Source organism: Ciona intestinalis, chromosome 7 (assembly GCF_000224145.3).
Source record: "Ciona intestinalis chromosome 7, KH, whole genome shotgun sequence".
NCBI classification, from domain to species: Eukaryota; Metazoa; Chordata; class Ascidiacea; order Phlebobranchia; family Cionidae; genus Ciona; species Ciona intestinalis.
In genome coordinates this window covers 2,552,654-2,568,054 of record NC_020172.2, presented here as the reverse complement: position 1 = coordinate 2,568,054, position 15,401 = coordinate 2,552,654, and the positions used below count along the sequence as shown (strand labels likewise).

Here is a 15,401-nt window from a genome sequence, read left to right as displayed (position 1 = left end):
TCCAGGTTGAAAAATTTTTGAAAAATTTATTGTGCACTGTTGAAATTGCCTATAAAGTGCATGGGGCATGCAGAATTGATTATCTCAGTAGTTCAAAGTTAGTGACAGGATTTTAAGTTGAAGTTCTTGTTGTCACAAACCATCTCCAGTTTTCTGCTTCTTTTTTGCCCGTATTTGGTTGAGAGTTTCTTCAATTGATCTTTGATCTCGTTTGTTTGTACTTGGTACTGGGGAAAAGAAGATGTATGAAGAAAACTACATATCAATATATCAATACAAATTTAAAGCAAACTTAAGGGTTTTGATGCCAGACTGCAGAACATGGCAACAAGACCTTGTGAAATTTTTATTGAAATTTAGTGTTTAACTGGCAGAAACGGAGACATATTGTTCTTTTTGTCTTGTAAAATTTTTCAAACCATTTCTGACACAAATGTATGTGAAACGTGACCAACACAAACTATCGGATTTTTAAAAAACCTATAATGTTTACTTGCCCACAAATGCTCACAAAGAAACAAGACATCACTCACCCATTCCAAAGGATTTATTTGCTTCTGTTTTGCGTGCAGCTTCTTTTGCAGCAGACGATCCAATAATATGATTATATTTATCCTTATAGTTAGATGTAGGTTCTACTGTTGAGGTCGTAGCGACAATTACTTCGTTTCTGATTCGTTCTTCTGCCTCCTATAAAGTGATCAGGTTAAAAAGAAAAAATATTAAAATTGTTTCGCAACCCAAGGTCCCACATTTGATCTTTTCATGTTAGAGTTTTTATATTTATATTCTTGTTCTTCTATTAAAGGATTTAAAAAAATGCGTTTTAAGGTTTATGTAAAATTTCAAGGTATATGGGTTTTAGGTTTGCATACAGATATGTAACACTCTAAAAATAATCATACAGCAACATAAATAATTGGTTTGGACTTGGCTTGGTAATGGCAAATAGTTAACAAAGCTCCATTCGATACAACCTTTCTACTTTACTAACAACAGGAAATAATGCGATGACAATAATGAATCACTGTCAAGAAGTTGAAAACAATGGCCGTTGTTTATTTACCTTTCTCTTTTTAACTTCTTTTTCTTTCTCTTCATTCCACGTCTCTCCTTGTTTATAAGCTTGTATTTCATCCTCTGTTAGCGGATGCTCTTTCTTAATAAGCATCACATATCTGGAATATAAAACTTAAAACATGTGGAACAATGGGCCAAAAATAAACAGTCTATGACCAATTGTAAAAAAGCAACAGACTTTGTACAGGCATTCAACCCAACAGTCATTTAACTGCAATCGTTTCTGCTTTTTTACAAATAGTTCAAAATTCATAACTGCTGACTGTTGCTGCCAATCTAAGAGTATAAATTTTTTTTTAAATAAAAAATTAAAAACAGGAGTACAGTATACATAGCTACACAAACCAATGTAAACATATAATATAATAAATACAACAACTTTTATTTTTCTCTTCGACTACAATAGCGAAGATTTAAAAATATTTTGAACAAAAAGACAGGCAATAGCGACAAAACAACAGTTGTTAAAACTCGCTTACAATTAAAAACGTTTTTACAAATAAATGAAAGAAAATATGCGTGGTTGCTACACCTATATAGTTTAACTACCTGTCATTTTCCTCAACTCCAAAAGCTTGCGTTGATAATCCACCAATGTCTGCCATTTCATGTCTAAAAAAGCAAATACAATTTCGACATTATCTTAACACCCTGGGCGTTGGGGTAATGGGCCAACCCTGGACCAAATCCAAGGACCCATGTTCTGCCACGTTGTGGCTGTGAGACCTCACCCAAATGAAAAAGAATAAAATTTCCACACTTAGTTATATGATCATAAGTTACATACACAAACTAGTATATTCTACTTACACAATACTTCGTTCCAGTTTATTCATTGGTTTCATTTTATGTCTCGTCTTTTCACCATCGTTTACAAAATCAGAAATCTGCTTCTCAACATTTTTACGAAATTTTTCTTTTCGATCTTTTTCTTCTTTTAACATTTTTCTCATCTTTATCTGCTGCTCTGCATTTCATAAAAGGCATGTAAAACTATGTATCGTAACAGACTTCTAATTGAATGTAATTTCTTTACCCTTGCCTAGCCGAAAAACAACAATGGTTATAACAAGAGTGTTCAGTTTCATACACCTCGTGCCAGCTTTTGAGTTAACACATGTAACTTTGTGGGTAGGTGATTTTTCTTTATGGCTGATAATTTAGACAACCCACTAAGGATCACTGGGTTGGAGCAATTTCTGTGTCTTGCCCAAGACACAAAGTTAGCAGCAACAAGCCTTAACCTCTGGTAATGTGGGAGTACAGGTTTAATTTCATACAAATCCATTAGCAATAACTGGTCAAGCTTATGCTCCTTTGTGTTTGTGTTTTCTCTATGGCAACTTATTACTGAATACTGGGGTGGGGCAATTACTGCTTAAAGATATCCACACTACAATGGCATAGACACAGTAAGGAAAGATTTAAAACTCGTATCTTGTTGCAACAGCCTAGCCAACAGTGTTACAACGGCAGTATAAACACGTAAAAAGTAACAAATGAAATACTTTATTTTTGTGTTAAAAGTATTGAAATTTCTTTGTATATTATGTCATTTTTTAGGTGGCAAACACAGTTGTATATTTCACCTTTTGCCTTTTTCTTTTCATCTTCCGAGGCAGTTGGTGGTTTGTCCATAGACCCAAGTATGGAACCAAGCAGGTCAGCCATGTTTATTGTAAGCCTACCCTGTGTTATATTTAATCACATAAAGAAGTTAGATTGATAAATAATTTGTTACAGTGGAAGAAATGGTCAAACAAAAATGTGGATAGTGGCAAACCAACAAGGAAAAAAGAAAAAGGAAAACTCCTATCTGTATCGTTAAGAAATAAATAAAGATGGGAAAAGAAACTAAACAGAAATGCATCAGGTAAGAATGATAGATAATTTAATACCTTTGTCGGCAATAATCTAGAATATGTAAAAATGTTGTACTCCAATGATTAACAGATAAAAAATACCCAAAAGGCACAACAACTTTTCACTGAAATAACAGTACAGCTTAAAATAATAGTTGTTCCAATATAAAAAAAATTGTTTGCTGGTTGTTTTATTTAATGAACAAATGGATTATGAATTGCACTGACGTTTGGCGAACTTGAAAAAAAATTTTAACCTGCATTTAAAGGCATTCAAAGAGACAAAAAAACACCGTAATTTTGCCACTACTAGTCATCAGAAAACGTGTACCTGTCTCTAAAAGTAAACAATTTTGGATTTACACTTTGTGTGCTGTCTGCTGTATCATTTCTGCTTTTAAATGAAGCAAATGAGTCTTTTGAGTTACCAAGAAAAACACCTACAAGTCCTGACCATAAACTGTTCAGTATGGACTTCTTTTGATCCTTTATGTTTAACAATTTTGTCTCTTGATCATGAAGTGCAAGAAGTTTGTCGTATTCATCTTCAAGAAGTTCTAGCTTCTTATGCAAAGATTTTATTTCTTCTTCCCCTTTAGATGCGACACTCGATTCTGATTCATTTCTTTTGGGTTTTTGGAGCTGTTCCAATTCTTCTTTGATTTTCACTTGTGCTCTAAAAATAATAACACAAAAAAATGAGCAAATATATTCATGTGTAATTACAATTAACAAAAATTTAATGAAAAATACTTTTCACTTACTTTATATTGACTGCAAACTTTCTCATCTCATGGGCTTTAACAAGCGGGTCACTTCGCTTCTCAAGGTTTGGGCAATTGCATTCTAGTCTCATTTTCATTGCTTCAGGAATCCGTTCTTCTAATGTAACTGCTCGTTTCTCATGACTTGGATGTGTGGACGAGAATTCAAAATCAATCTCGGATTTTCCAACCAACGCATCAGTAGCTTCCTGTATAAATGCTATGTTATTTATATGAGTAATTAGAGGTACATGTGTGTCAAGGGTGGCACATCATGTGTCTAGGGTGACACTTCCCCCAGTCGTTGAACCAGGGGTGCATAATAGCATCCAAGTTTTTCTATGATTGACGACTATAAGTGTACATTTTACTAAAAAAACTAAAAACCTGATGATTATGGTGACATTGAAGCATTTACTGTACACAAATATTCCGTAATAGCACCCAATGACATTTACTTCAGTGAGCCTTGAACCCCTTACCCTCTAATCCAACTTACCATCAAAGCCAGTTTATCCCACAAATACACGCTCCATCTTGGATCAAAACAAGCTTTAGAAGCAAGCATGAGACCAACTTCATCTGCTTCTGATTCAAGCTGTCTACTGTATGGCAGCTTAAACCCAAGCTCAAATATAATGGGGTACATGAACTGTTGGATTGAATACACAACGAATGCAGCAAAGTCATCAAGGAGAAACCATATGAAGGCAAGCAGTGGTACAACTATGAGTTCTCCAAACACAGCAAAACTTTGCTGCTCCTATGATAAAGCATGGGATTAGTTCATGCAGACCATGCTTATAAAAATAGGTGTCATTTTAGCGATGCCACTCAAACTTTTAATACAGGAGTGACTTCATATGTTGAAACCAGCTTTTACCTTGCTAAAGTTAGCATTTATCCCTTTAAACAATGAGGTTCCCTTTGTTTTGACACTTTGGGTCCTGCTGTATTTATATATATTCTACACAATGCATTTTACAGAAACATCAAACAATATATTCAAACATAACACTACTATACCTGAACATGCCCAAGAATTGCATGGGACATCTCATGTCCAAGAACAATAGCCAGCTCCTGCCAATCACTCATCACATCAACCATACCAGTGAACAAGAAGATTTCTCCGTTGGGTAAAACAAAGGCATTGTTCATTTCAGGATCATCAATAACTGTCAGTTTCCAATCTACCTTTTTAACAATATCAATATCCTGATTGTGGGATATAAGAGAATCTACTATGCTTTTACATTGCTTGTACAGAGGTGTTTTATGGTCAATAATCTTCGATGCATATTCGTCCATTAGTTGATTGCGGTCCATGTCAGCTAGAACCAAAATCTGATCTTTTGTGAAGGAAATCCACCTTTTTCTGCCTGTTATTGGGCATGTGTCGTAGTGGACTATAGAGTAGTATACTATGTACATTAAAATCACAGCTGATGTTCCGAAAGCGATTTTGTGCCGTGAGAGTTGACGTTGGATAGCTTCAGGAAGTTTGTCATGTAGCTTTCGGAAGGAACGCCCTGAAAGAATTGAGACGTACTTTAAAGCCTGTATTCCTTTCATTTTAAAAAGAAACATGACCAACGGGTTGACCGGCCTTCGTTCTGAAGTTGAAAACTGTTTCAAACTTTCAAGATTCTTGAGGTGTGGCCGCTTGGGCATAGTTCTGGTTAAAAGTGCGCGTGTTCTCATAGTTGTATGATGGTTCATAAATACGTTCGTCTTGCATAAGCAGTAAACGGCGGCTCGAAAAACATGCATTGAATACAGTGGTAACGATAAGAACTTGAGAAATATTACCTAAATATTTATATACACTAACAACGATACAGTTTTTACAAACGCTACAGTTTAACTGAGCGTGCAATTAACTTAGACAAAACACGAGTCTGGTGAATTTTCTAAAGAAAAACAAAGCTTGGGGTAATTCCCTGCTTCGAAACTGGGGTGCAAAAACGTTGTTGTCTCTCTGCGCGGATCCGCTGTCGCCAAATTAACTTTAGAAAATTGTCTTTATCACAGTTTCAAAAAAAACTTATTGTAGACTTACTAATAAATATTTGTAGATTATTTTTGCAGCTACAGTGTGTTTTATGACTGAAACGAAGAAACATCTGAGGAATAGGAATTGTATTTGTTAATGGAATGCAAATAAACTTCTAATTAAAAAATCTATACAATAAAAAAATAAAACTGAGTAATTGCAGTACTGTTCTAAATTTTAATTACTGTGATTTTAGAACAACGGTACATAAGCGTGGTATTTAAACACCTTTATGCTTTCCTTTTGCACCTTTTCTTGTTTTACAATATACAAAGTACATGGCGATACACACAATAATTAACACAGCTAAATACACCGTAACACTGGGCACATCCGTATCAGAAACCAGAGTTTTTAAAAGAACATCCAATGACCCGTTATTGGGAGCTGGTTGTATTCCGAGTAGATGACACATAAGCGGGTAAATGTGAACAGATTCAAAACCATCTACTACATAGTTTTTCTGTAGATAACAAAAATAAAGTTAATGTTATTAAAGTTGAAATTGATGTTTTGTGATATACTGTTGGTTTTTATATTTTAAAATATGGAAGCATTACATAATTTTATATCAAATTTCAAATACTCTGTAATATTTTTACCAGAAACCCATGTTTGATAAAAAGCAGCTGTAATATGTCACTAGTAGCCTATATAAATAAGTCATTACCTTGAATGATGGACCAATACTGTAGTAAAATGCTCTCATATTAACCAATTTATTATCATATCCATGATCACCCCTAGTTGGGTGGTATCCTGGAAATTTCTAAAAACGACAATCGTTGTAAACATAACATAAATTTAATTCATAAAAAAACAAGGACGGAAATTGGCAAAAATTGCCAGTTGTTAAAACCAAGGTATAAATAAATAAAAAGCTACTTGACTAAGAGCAATAGAAAAATATGTTAATAAACCCATTTCACAATTGAAAAACTATATTGAGTTACATTTAATTTAGACAAATTCGATTTAAGAAGAATGTGCATTGTTGAAGCTATGTTTTTTTTACAGGGCTTACCCAGAAAACAAAGTATCCTGGTTCACCAACCACGATAATGGATGGGATTCTGTCACTTCCTTTTAAATGCCATCTTTCTGGTATCTCTTCTTTGTAATAAACCCGAACATTTGATTGACCTGCAAAAAAAACGAACAGATTAAAAAACAATTACTGTTATAAGCATATTTATATTATACTTTATTAGAATAAAAAACATACTACAATAATTTCAGTCGCTTTAACTACAAGGGTGTAACTCAAAAGGTAAAATATCCTATTTAGGTTTAATTTGACTCTAACTATGAATACCTACCTTTCAAAGCTTGGTACACTGAAACTAGTCTTCCTGGTTTTGGTTCAATGAGACCAATAGGTCCATTGCAAAATTGGAAGTCAATATCATCAATATTAATATGCTTGCTCAATGATACTGCATCATCATGTCCCACTGTCGTGTTGATTGGTATATGCCCATGATCACTGGGTAAAAATAACAAGAGCGTTACTTTCCCGCATTGTAATAGCTTTTTACCTTACACCATATGCAGAAGAGAACCCAAAGCAGTAAAAACACACAGATTATATCTTTCTGTTTTTAATTTCTGAATTGTTATTTTTTTATAAGATGAAATTTTGTTTAACATAACAGATTTTAAAAATAGGAAATTTTTGTTTTACAATAGGAGAATTTTCCTTAGAGGCTTTGAATTTATTTTTCATTAATTTATTCTGGTTACTAAACTTAAAAGCTGTTACCTTGAGGATAGTACGGTGTATATATATAAATATAGTAGCTTTTTAAGATTTAGATTTTATCTAGCAAAACTCTTTACAGTGGTTAGTTAATATAACATTTAATATACTTTTCTACACATGCCATCTCATAGGGGAGCAAAAGAAGTCACCGCAACTATGGGACTGTTAACTCATTACGTAATTTCACTCTATTCACTTTTCAAACCTGAGAAATATTATATTAAGGTCATCAGTTAAGCCAGCATCCTCAACTTTCTTGAGTAAATGCATGATAGTGTTGCTAACCCAGGATTTCACATCATATCTCACTCTCTTTGAGTCGGGGCCCAATTCATGTGAAAGAGTATCTGGCTGAAATATACACAATATTAAAATGTGTAGAAAATTATCCAGACAGGTGCTACAGAATAACATTTTTTTATTCCAAGTAAGGTGCTACAGCGTGGCATACCATTGGACTTTATATATAGGTTTTGCCCAAGAACAAATACGCCATCTGTGTCAAGCATTGAAGCCGGTATTTTTTGGTTAAATGCAATGATGCAAACACCTTTTTACTGAGTCTTGGTGTCAATTGCCATGCTGTAAATTATGTTTCTGGTTCTACCTCTTCGAAGTAAAGTGCCACAAAGTCCATATCCTCATCTTTCAGCCAACCAACCACAGTGCTGATACGGTTTTGCCAGGAGCGCTGTGAGTATGGCATAAACTGCTTCTGTAGAACTTTCTTTGTTGCACTAACTCCATTTATAGTTGCATAGCTGCCAGGGAACATGTAGCCACCACTTTTAAGACCCTTTAAAGATAATTGTATTAGTGTAAAATGGAAATTAATAAATTGTATCTATTCTTAATCAGGTTGAAAAAGTAAAAGCTTTTATACTGTTTTTGTGGTATGACCAAAACTGTGAAATGCTTTTCATAAGAGCAAGATTATAACATGAAACGTAATATTTACCAATACCGTAATGGATGGTCAAAATTAATGATTTATGAAATTTTGACCTATTTTGTAAAGTAAACCGACTTGTCTTGATGATATGTACATTACACCCTGTGTATTTCCATATAGAGGAATATAATACAAGGTTACCAATTTTACTTCACATAAACCATGATGTACATTTTCCTATCATACCAACTTGATTGACAGCTGCGATCCATATAGGCTCCACCCCTGTGTCCCACCAATAGTTTACAGGCAGTGTAGAAAGAAAATCAGAACCTTGGTGCCCAACGCTCATGTTATAATGACAGTTGTGCACAACGTTGTGAGACTCAGTGTACAGACCTTAAAAAGAAAGGGCAGCATATAATACAGTAGGGTGGGGAAGATGGGGCACTTTTTAGCTCTGTTTTCTCGTTTCAATAAGTAGTAAAGGAAAAACATTCAATAAATTATAAACTATATCTTCACGACTCCCATAGACCACCGGCAGTTGTTTTAAACACGATCAAGATACTTGGATATTTTGTGCTAAAGATGTCCCATCTTCCTCCACCCTATTATATAAAGTTGGGACCCACTTTTATGTGCTATATATATTTACTGTCATAAAAAGTACTGAGCGATGAATGGGAGCTATATAGAGATGCCTGCAAATCGTATAAATGTTTGTTTGTAAAGTAGCCTACATGCGTTCATTGTTTCTTATCGTTCTGTTTTTTAGTACGCAAAGAAGTTAACATAAATACCAGTATCCTCACGACCATAAAGAGCGTTGTTAATTGTTAAAAGTTAATTAGGATATTTGGCACATTATGTGTTAACGGTGGCTATCTTGCCCCAGAATAGTATGTCTAAATTTGTATGTTATTGTTACATCGAACAGGTGGGAACAGTTTCAATTGATAAGTTTTATATTACCGACCTGTAGCTATTGACATGTGAGACGGGGAGGTTAAAGTGGGAAAGGCTCCTTGCAGGTATTTGGCTCGAACACCGTTAGCGTTGAGGTATTGGAAAGCCGGAAACATGGGTTCTTCATTTGCATAGTCGTACCTAAAAGTGATATGGTAGGGTAGTGTAAGTTGGGACACGTTTTTCAATTGGTCGTAAATAAAGATATTTAAAAACATCATATTTTAAAAGAGCGCTGTTAATTATTTAAAACACAAGAGGATATGTGCATACTATGAGCTAAAAGTGTCCCCATCTTACCCCATATGACCATTGATCATTGTGTAGAATGTAGCATACGTTGTAACGTTAACCTATTGTGGCAGAAAAGTCACATATATGTTGTAACTCGTATGCTGGCACGAGGTGTATGAAACAGAACATCCGTGTTATAACGACTGTCGAGTTTTAGCTATGCGAGGATAAAACAAGGGATTTTCATTCGTTGAACCTGATTTCTGTGTTTATCATTATATACGCATGTGGAAGAGACACTTTAAGCCAACAGCTTCAACCCAATGGTCTTTTATTTGGTTGCCTCAAAGTAACTGTGCGAAGCGTTTTCGTTTTGTTTGTAATTGAACCACGATCGACACACTGATACACAATATCGCCGCATGTCCCACTAACTGGCTAACGGCATCTGACACCGACAAAGTTCGTATTGTTTACCGAGCCATATTGCGTGATCGGCGCACTCATTGTTTATGTTGACAAATAGAACACTGCTGACTGTGATCAGTTTGTTTAAGTCTAACGGCATCTGACACCGACAAAGTTCGTATTGTTTACCGAGCTATATTGCGTGATCGGCGCGCTCATTGTTTAACCTTTGGAGCTATTGTGTGTGTTCCGAAAATTCTCTGGTTGCATTGTTTACAAATAACACAACAATTTGCTACTAAAACCGCAGCAAAAATACAGATAAATATAGGAGGAAAGATGGGGTGAGGAAAGATGGGACAAATATTCATTCTATTTTTCGTCTCATTTGGTAATAAACAAAGAACATTCAGAGAATTATAAAACCGCATCCTAACGACTCCCATAGACAGTTGTTAATTGTTTTTAAACACGAAAAAAAAAAGGATATTTGGATATTATGCGCTAAAGGTTTCCCCTCTTTCTCCACCCTACTATAAAAGTAACGACTTACCGAAAACCGTCAAAAGATATCAAAAGCAGCTTGTGGTGTTTAGTAGCAACAGTGGTAGCAGTAGAAAAAAATGCTAATGAAAGCAAACACCTCAATAACGCTTGCATTTCGATGACTAGACCAGAGGGTCTACTAATTCAAGTAACACGCCTTTGCATCTGTGAAATATGTTACTTTTAAATGCATGTACTATTAGGTTTAGCGGATATGATAAATGTATGCAAACTTTGCACTTTGTACACTTCTTCTTCTAACAAGCTTCATGCTGTCTGGTCTAATTTAACACCGCGAGTAAGTTTCGCTCTAATTCCACTGAGATAACCAGACCCAATTAACCGGCTTCTGATAACCGGCCGCTGCAACACGCCCAGATGCGCTATTATGTACACTCGGACATTGTTTATTTATTGCGGACGTAGTCACCTATAGATTCTCTTCTCTTTTCGATTACAGTAACGAAGATCCGATTAATTATAATTAAAACAGGGAAGAGAACGGAACTATAACAGCAAATCGACAGTCGTAAAAACACGCTCCGATGACGTGATATATTTGTTTCGACCATTAAATTTGTACCCGGCGCTGTATTTCGAATGGACCGCAACGCTACTTCGCGTGCGCAGTAAGTCGGAACGAATATAATGACCACTCGGTTCAAATTTAATACGACCCTCCATTGAAAACGTTCCACACACAACGTTTGTACGTTAAAAGTTTAATTATCGGGTTAAAGTTAGCAGAACTGTATAGGCTATGTTTTTGTAGCGTAGGATATTCAAGTACTACTAACAAACTTTATTTTAGATTAGTTTAACAAGCATATTTTACTTAATTTAATACTTATCTCTTACATTTGAAAATTACTTAAAAATATGCTGTTTAAAATGAACATTTTTCTTAGTTGACCGAAAGTAAACAATGCTAAATGCGAACTATCCTGTTTTTTCTTGACAAAATACAACAATAGTAGCAGGGGCAAGTGCAACAACAAAGTGATTTTGGTGATTAGTTCATTACTGGTAATTATCGGTACAGGATGATGTTTGACGTAATCTTATATTGCGACACCAACAGTACAGGTGGTAGAAATGTTCCTTGAAATGGTGCAAAAAGTATATAAAATATTTTTCCCCGGGACTTTTTTTAGTCGGTCCATATTTAACAAACCTTGTATTATGTTTGCATCGACCTATTATGCGCAGTAGTGTTACGGCGCGTGCGTAATAGCGCCCAATACAAATTCAACAATCGAAACAAATGTATCACGACACCGGTTAATTATTGTATTCAAGCACCTTTTGAACACTCCCCCAAAACAATGCAAATACAAACAAATAACATTTAATTTAATTATCGTATAGGAATAGGTTAAGAAATGAACATTCACTTTAAAAGCCGTAATTGCCTTAGGTAACCTATGTTCAAATGCGTTTGAGCGTGGGAAAACACGTGTCATAAATGCGGAAGCGGTTCTAATCAGCTGGTTTTGGTGTGACGTAGTAAGTTTTTACTATACGTTTTCAGGTGCGTTTACGTGTCCACATTTGTGGCCAGTTTTAACGTCGTATGTCGCAGGAATTCCAAAACAAAAATATTCTTTTAAACCATATATAAACATTAAACAGCCATACTTTCTTTATTTAAATGTTTATTTTGTTAACAGAATCAAAAAGGGTAGCATATATACGATAAGAATGAATGTAGTGAAAAGATTTACGCTGGCATTTGCATCAATTTTATTGGTAAGTTTGATATGAACATTTATAAACATATTCCCAGCTTTATATTTTATGTTGACAAATAGAACACTGCTGACTGTGATCAGTTTGTTTAAGTTTGGTATATGACTGAAGGAGTGTTACTGGATAACTTACCAAATTTACGCAGTAACTCAACTATATTTTAGTGTTTCGAACTAGTGACAAATTTACCTACTTGGCTATATGCTAACTCAATATATTTACTTTATGGTTTTGCTATTATTTTAGGAAAAAATATTTTCAGCATATTTTTATATTTATTTTATTTGCTAGGTGCTGTCGCTTCAAGAGGTTGAATGTAAGAAAAAAGATGAATTTTCTAAGTTCGTGCAAGAAGTGGACAACGTAAAGTCTTTTAAAAAGTTGATTCGGACTAAAACTAATGTTCTTGTCCTATTTGCAGAATCAGGTACAGTTACACACATACATATATATATATATATATTGCAACAATATTCTGTAGTTTGAATGGCTTGTATTGTGTTCTTAACTTTTTGATGTCATAGCACTCAGTTTTATTTTATTTTAATGAGATCCTACAGTGTAGCTTGCCATGACTTGAGATATGGGCCAGACCAGAGTAGACAGTAGTGCCACAACATAAAGTTAATGTTAATTGGATGAAGTTTTGCAAGTCACATGAGATTCGTGGCACAATGGTTTGTAATGACACACAATTTAAAAAACCTTGGTGCATACATATGGCAACAGTATACATATGCAAACAGACAAGATGGAAATAGTCTATGTTTATATTGTAATAAGTGTTATATATATATATATATTAATTTTAAAAACAGACAGTGCTGCCCAGAAGCGATTCTCAGTGTTTGGGGAAGCTGGTAAAATATCAAAAGGCACGGCAACACTTGCATGGGTGGATTGTGCTGATAAAGAAGGAAAGAAGGTAAAACTAACAATGTTTTGTTTGTTGTGTTGATCAATCAATTGTATATTTTCTTTATTCAGTTATTTCTGCTACCAGGTATAATGTAATTAATCTTTTAGCGGCTGACTTTATGAATTCTTGCCAGTTAGCAGTCATAATGGCGGAAATACACTGCATTTTGCCCCAAATAAGCCCCTAAAAAATATTAATTTATTGTATGTGTTAATGTTCATGCAAATTGCCGAGGCCTAAATTATTCAATGTATTGAGTTCTAGGTTCCGTAACTATGTTTTATTTTGAGTGAGTCTTAACAGCAATATCTTCAGTCAAATTATATATTGTATTGAAATTGATATGATACGTATTTTAGTCTTAAGTTAAATTATTAATGTTATTGGGGTATGTAAGTATTTGTTACCGTGTATGCGGTATTGCAAAATTTAAGTTAAATTATTTATGGAATTTGAATTGTTACAGTATGTTTATGTATGTAAAATAATTTGTTCAATGTATTTTCAATTCAGTTGTCTTATTTTAAAGTTTCTAATTTATAGTATTACTGGCGTTTAGAAGATTAGGTATAATAGTATTTTAGACCATCCATTTTACTTCTAGTTATAATTGAGTTTTAGTTCTAGTTATAAATATTTACATATTTTTTTCTTGTTTTCATAGTTATGCAAGAAGCAAAAAGCAAAGCCTTCACCCGTGGAAATCCAACATTATAAAGATGGAGAGTACAGTTCAACTTATGACAGGAAGTTTACTGTTAAGGTAATCACTTTAACAAGTGGCTGCTGGCTGTGTTGTGTTGTGTTGGTATTCTGAAATGCAAGTGTTTTGTATTAGACTATGTCGGATGTTGTATTGAATGAATAATTGTAATTTATCTTCACACAGTGGGAAAATATACACTATGCGGCGAGTTACCATGTTTAACTTTGTGGTTAATTGTTTTTTTAAGTATGGCCGACAATTTAGCTACTTATAATAACAAACCACTGGATTGAAACGATTTGTCTTGCCCAAGGTCACTTACACCCACAAAAGTAGCAGCAACAACTTTAGAAGTATTGATAGCTTTTATGAATGCAACCTGTTTAGAAACACATGACTACTTTTAAACAAGAGTGACATCATCTGTTTCTTGCCCCCAAAACTGGCTAACTTTTTAAACAAGGGTGACATCTGTTTTTTGCTCCAAACTTTACCAAAAACATCAAAAACTGATTTTGAACTTTCATCAATTTTCCCCTCAGTCAATCCTGGCTTTCTTGAAAGATCCGAAGTCCGATGGTCCATGGGAGGAAGAAGATGGAGCAGAGGATGTTGTTCATATTGAGTCAGAGAAACAACTTAATAAGATGATCAAGAAGAACAAACCGCTGCTTGTCATGTTCTATGCTCCATGTATGTTTTTTTATTCAATTTAGAGGTTATCCATTTTAGATGTTTAGAGGTTTATCCATTTTTAGAGGTTAGAGGTTTTTTATTTCTTAAAAAAGATGTTTTTTGTTTGTATAGATGTGGTTGCAATATTTTTACATATGGTTGTGAGTCTTGTCACTAAAGGGTTTAAAGTTATGGTTTTTACTTTTTAAATTATAATTTACAATGGTCATTTCTTTATTTAAAGTTTTTTGCATGTGTAAAATTCAGCTGAAATTTACATTATGTTTATATAATAAGGTGCATGGCTAAATTTTATAGATTTTTGTTAGAGTTCAGTGTTTTTGCATTGAAATCATAACTTATCATGTATTTATTCCAGGGTGTGGATATTGCAAGAGATTTAAACCCGTGTTCGCCGAAGCTGCTACAGAAGTAAAAGGACAAGTTGTAAGTTGGTGTTAACACTGGTTTCGAACCCTTTTTATTCTACTTTTACCTTTTGTAATTTCTTCTGCCAAGCATCTCCTAGAAATAAAGATATAAAGTTAACTCATTTAAACTAAAAAACTTGAAAATACTTTGGTGAGATTGTCTTCAAGGTTTAATTTGGCAGTATGGCTATGTCATGCAAATTTGAATGAATGAATGTAACTTACTTTATCCCTGCGTGGCCGGAAAACGATAGTCGTTTTCACACTGGTTTATCACCTCGTGCCAGCTTACGAGTTACCATGTATGTTACTTTGTGGGTGATTATTTTTTTGGATTTTTTTTCATGT

General features: G+C 34.3%; 4 protein-coding genes across 4 annotated transcripts in view; 1 reads left to right on the top strand and 3 right to left on the bottom strand.

The window, feature by feature from the left end:
• Positions 1 to 10: 10 nt before the first annotated feature.
• Positions 11 to 2,837, bottom strand: LOC100181274 (sperm-associated antigen 7 homolog). Its single transcript, XM_002129533.5, has 6 exons — positions 2,670 to 2,837; positions 1,891 to 2,047; positions 1,630 to 1,692; positions 1,067 to 1,178; positions 534 to 690; positions 11 to 227 (listed from the first exon to the last, which is right to left on the bottom strand). Exons 1-6 carry the CDS (start codon positions 2,749 to 2,751, stop codon positions 133 to 135), a joined length of 666 nt encoding a protein of 221 aa, XP_002129569.1. The 5' UTR covers positions 2,752 to 2,837; the 3' UTR covers positions 11 to 132.
• Positions 2,770 to 5,633, bottom strand: LOC113474339 (metalloendopeptidase OMA1, mitochondrial-like). The gene is made up of 4 exons (XM_026834955.1): positions 4,733 to 5,633; positions 4,206 to 4,469; positions 3,707 to 3,915; positions 2,770 to 3,618 (listed from the first exon to the last, which is right to left on the bottom strand). Exons 1-4 carry the CDS (start codon positions 5,477 to 5,479, stop codon positions 3,252 to 3,254), a joined length of 1,587 nt encoding a protein of 528 aa, XP_026690756.1. The 5' UTR covers positions 5,480 to 5,633; the 3' UTR covers positions 2,770 to 3,251.
• A 200-nt stretch (positions 5,634 to 5,833) lies between these two features.
• On the bottom strand, positions 5,834 to 10,786 carry LOC100185990 (ectonucleotide pyrophosphatase/phosphodiesterase family member 7). Its single transcript, XM_002129552.3, has 9 exons — positions 10,581 to 10,786; positions 9,396 to 9,526; positions 8,667 to 8,815; positions 8,132 to 8,320; positions 7,730 to 7,875; positions 7,082 to 7,248; positions 6,787 to 6,905; positions 6,433 to 6,531; positions 5,834 to 6,225 (listed from the first exon to the last, which is right to left on the bottom strand). The coding sequence occupies exons 1-9, from the start codon at positions 10,685 to 10,687 to the stop codon at positions 5,983 to 5,985; spliced, it is 1,350 nt and encodes a 449-aa protein (XP_002129588.1). The 5' UTR covers positions 10,688 to 10,786; the 3' UTR covers positions 5,834 to 5,982.
• A 1,352-nt stretch (positions 10,787 to 12,138) lies between these two features.
• Positions 12,139 to 15,401, top strand: part of LOC100177333 (protein disulfide-isomerase A5) — an 8,651-nt gene continuing 5,388 nt past the window's right edge. The window contains exons 1-6 of the mRNA XM_002129487.3: positions 12,139 to 12,322; positions 12,614 to 12,749; positions 13,141 to 13,247; positions 13,906 to 14,004; positions 14,490 to 14,640; positions 15,002 to 15,069. Coding sequence (XP_002129523.1) covers positions 12,275 to 12,322; positions 12,614 to 12,749; positions 13,141 to 13,247; positions 13,906 to 14,004; positions 14,490 to 14,640; positions 15,002 to 15,069 — 609 coding nt within the window. The 5' untranslated portion in view covers positions 12,139 to 12,274. The remainder of the gene's footprint in view (positions 12,323 to 12,613; positions 12,750 to 13,140; positions 13,248 to 13,905; positions 14,005 to 14,489; positions 14,641 to 15,001; positions 15,070 to 15,401) is intronic.

Bases quoted from the DNA above. Each gene is read 5' to 3' on its own strand.
- LOC100181274 (XM_002129533.5), bottom strand. From the start codon at position 2,751: ATGGCTGACCTGCTTGGTTCCATACTTGGGTCTATGGACAAACCACCA. The intron at 1,179-1,629 runs GTAGTTAAACTA...TTTATATTCCAG, and splicing joins GGAGTTGAGGAAAATGACAG to ATATGTGATGCTTATTAAGA. The intron at 691-1,066 runs GTAAATAAACAA...ATCACTTTATAG, and splicing joins AAGAAGTTAAAAAGAGAAAG to GAGGCAGAAGAACGAATCAG.
- LOC113474339 (XM_026834955.1), bottom strand. From the start codon at position 5,479: ATGCATGTTTTTCGAGCCGCCGTTTACTGCTTATGCAAGACGAACGTA. The intron at 4,470-4,732 runs GTATAGTAGTGT...GCTTTATCATAG, and splicing joins CAATTCTTGGGCATGTTCAG to GAGCAGCAAAGTTTTGCTGT. The intron at 3,916-4,205 runs GTAAGTTGGATT...GCATTTATACAG, and splicing joins GGGATAAACTGGCTTTGATG to GAAGCTACTGATGCGTTGGT.
- LOC100185990 (XM_002129552.3), bottom strand. From the start codon at position 10,687: ATGCAAGCGTTATTGAGGTGTTTGCTTTCATTAGCATTTTTTTCTACT. The intron at 8,321-8,666 runs GTTGGTATGATA...TTATCTTTAAAG, and splicing joins GGATCGCAGCTGTCAATCAA to GGTCTTAAAAGTGGTGGCTA. The intron at 6,226-6,432 runs GTAATGACTTAT...TGTTATCTACAG, and splicing joins GTATTGGTCCATCATTCAAG to AAAAACTATGTAGTAGATGG.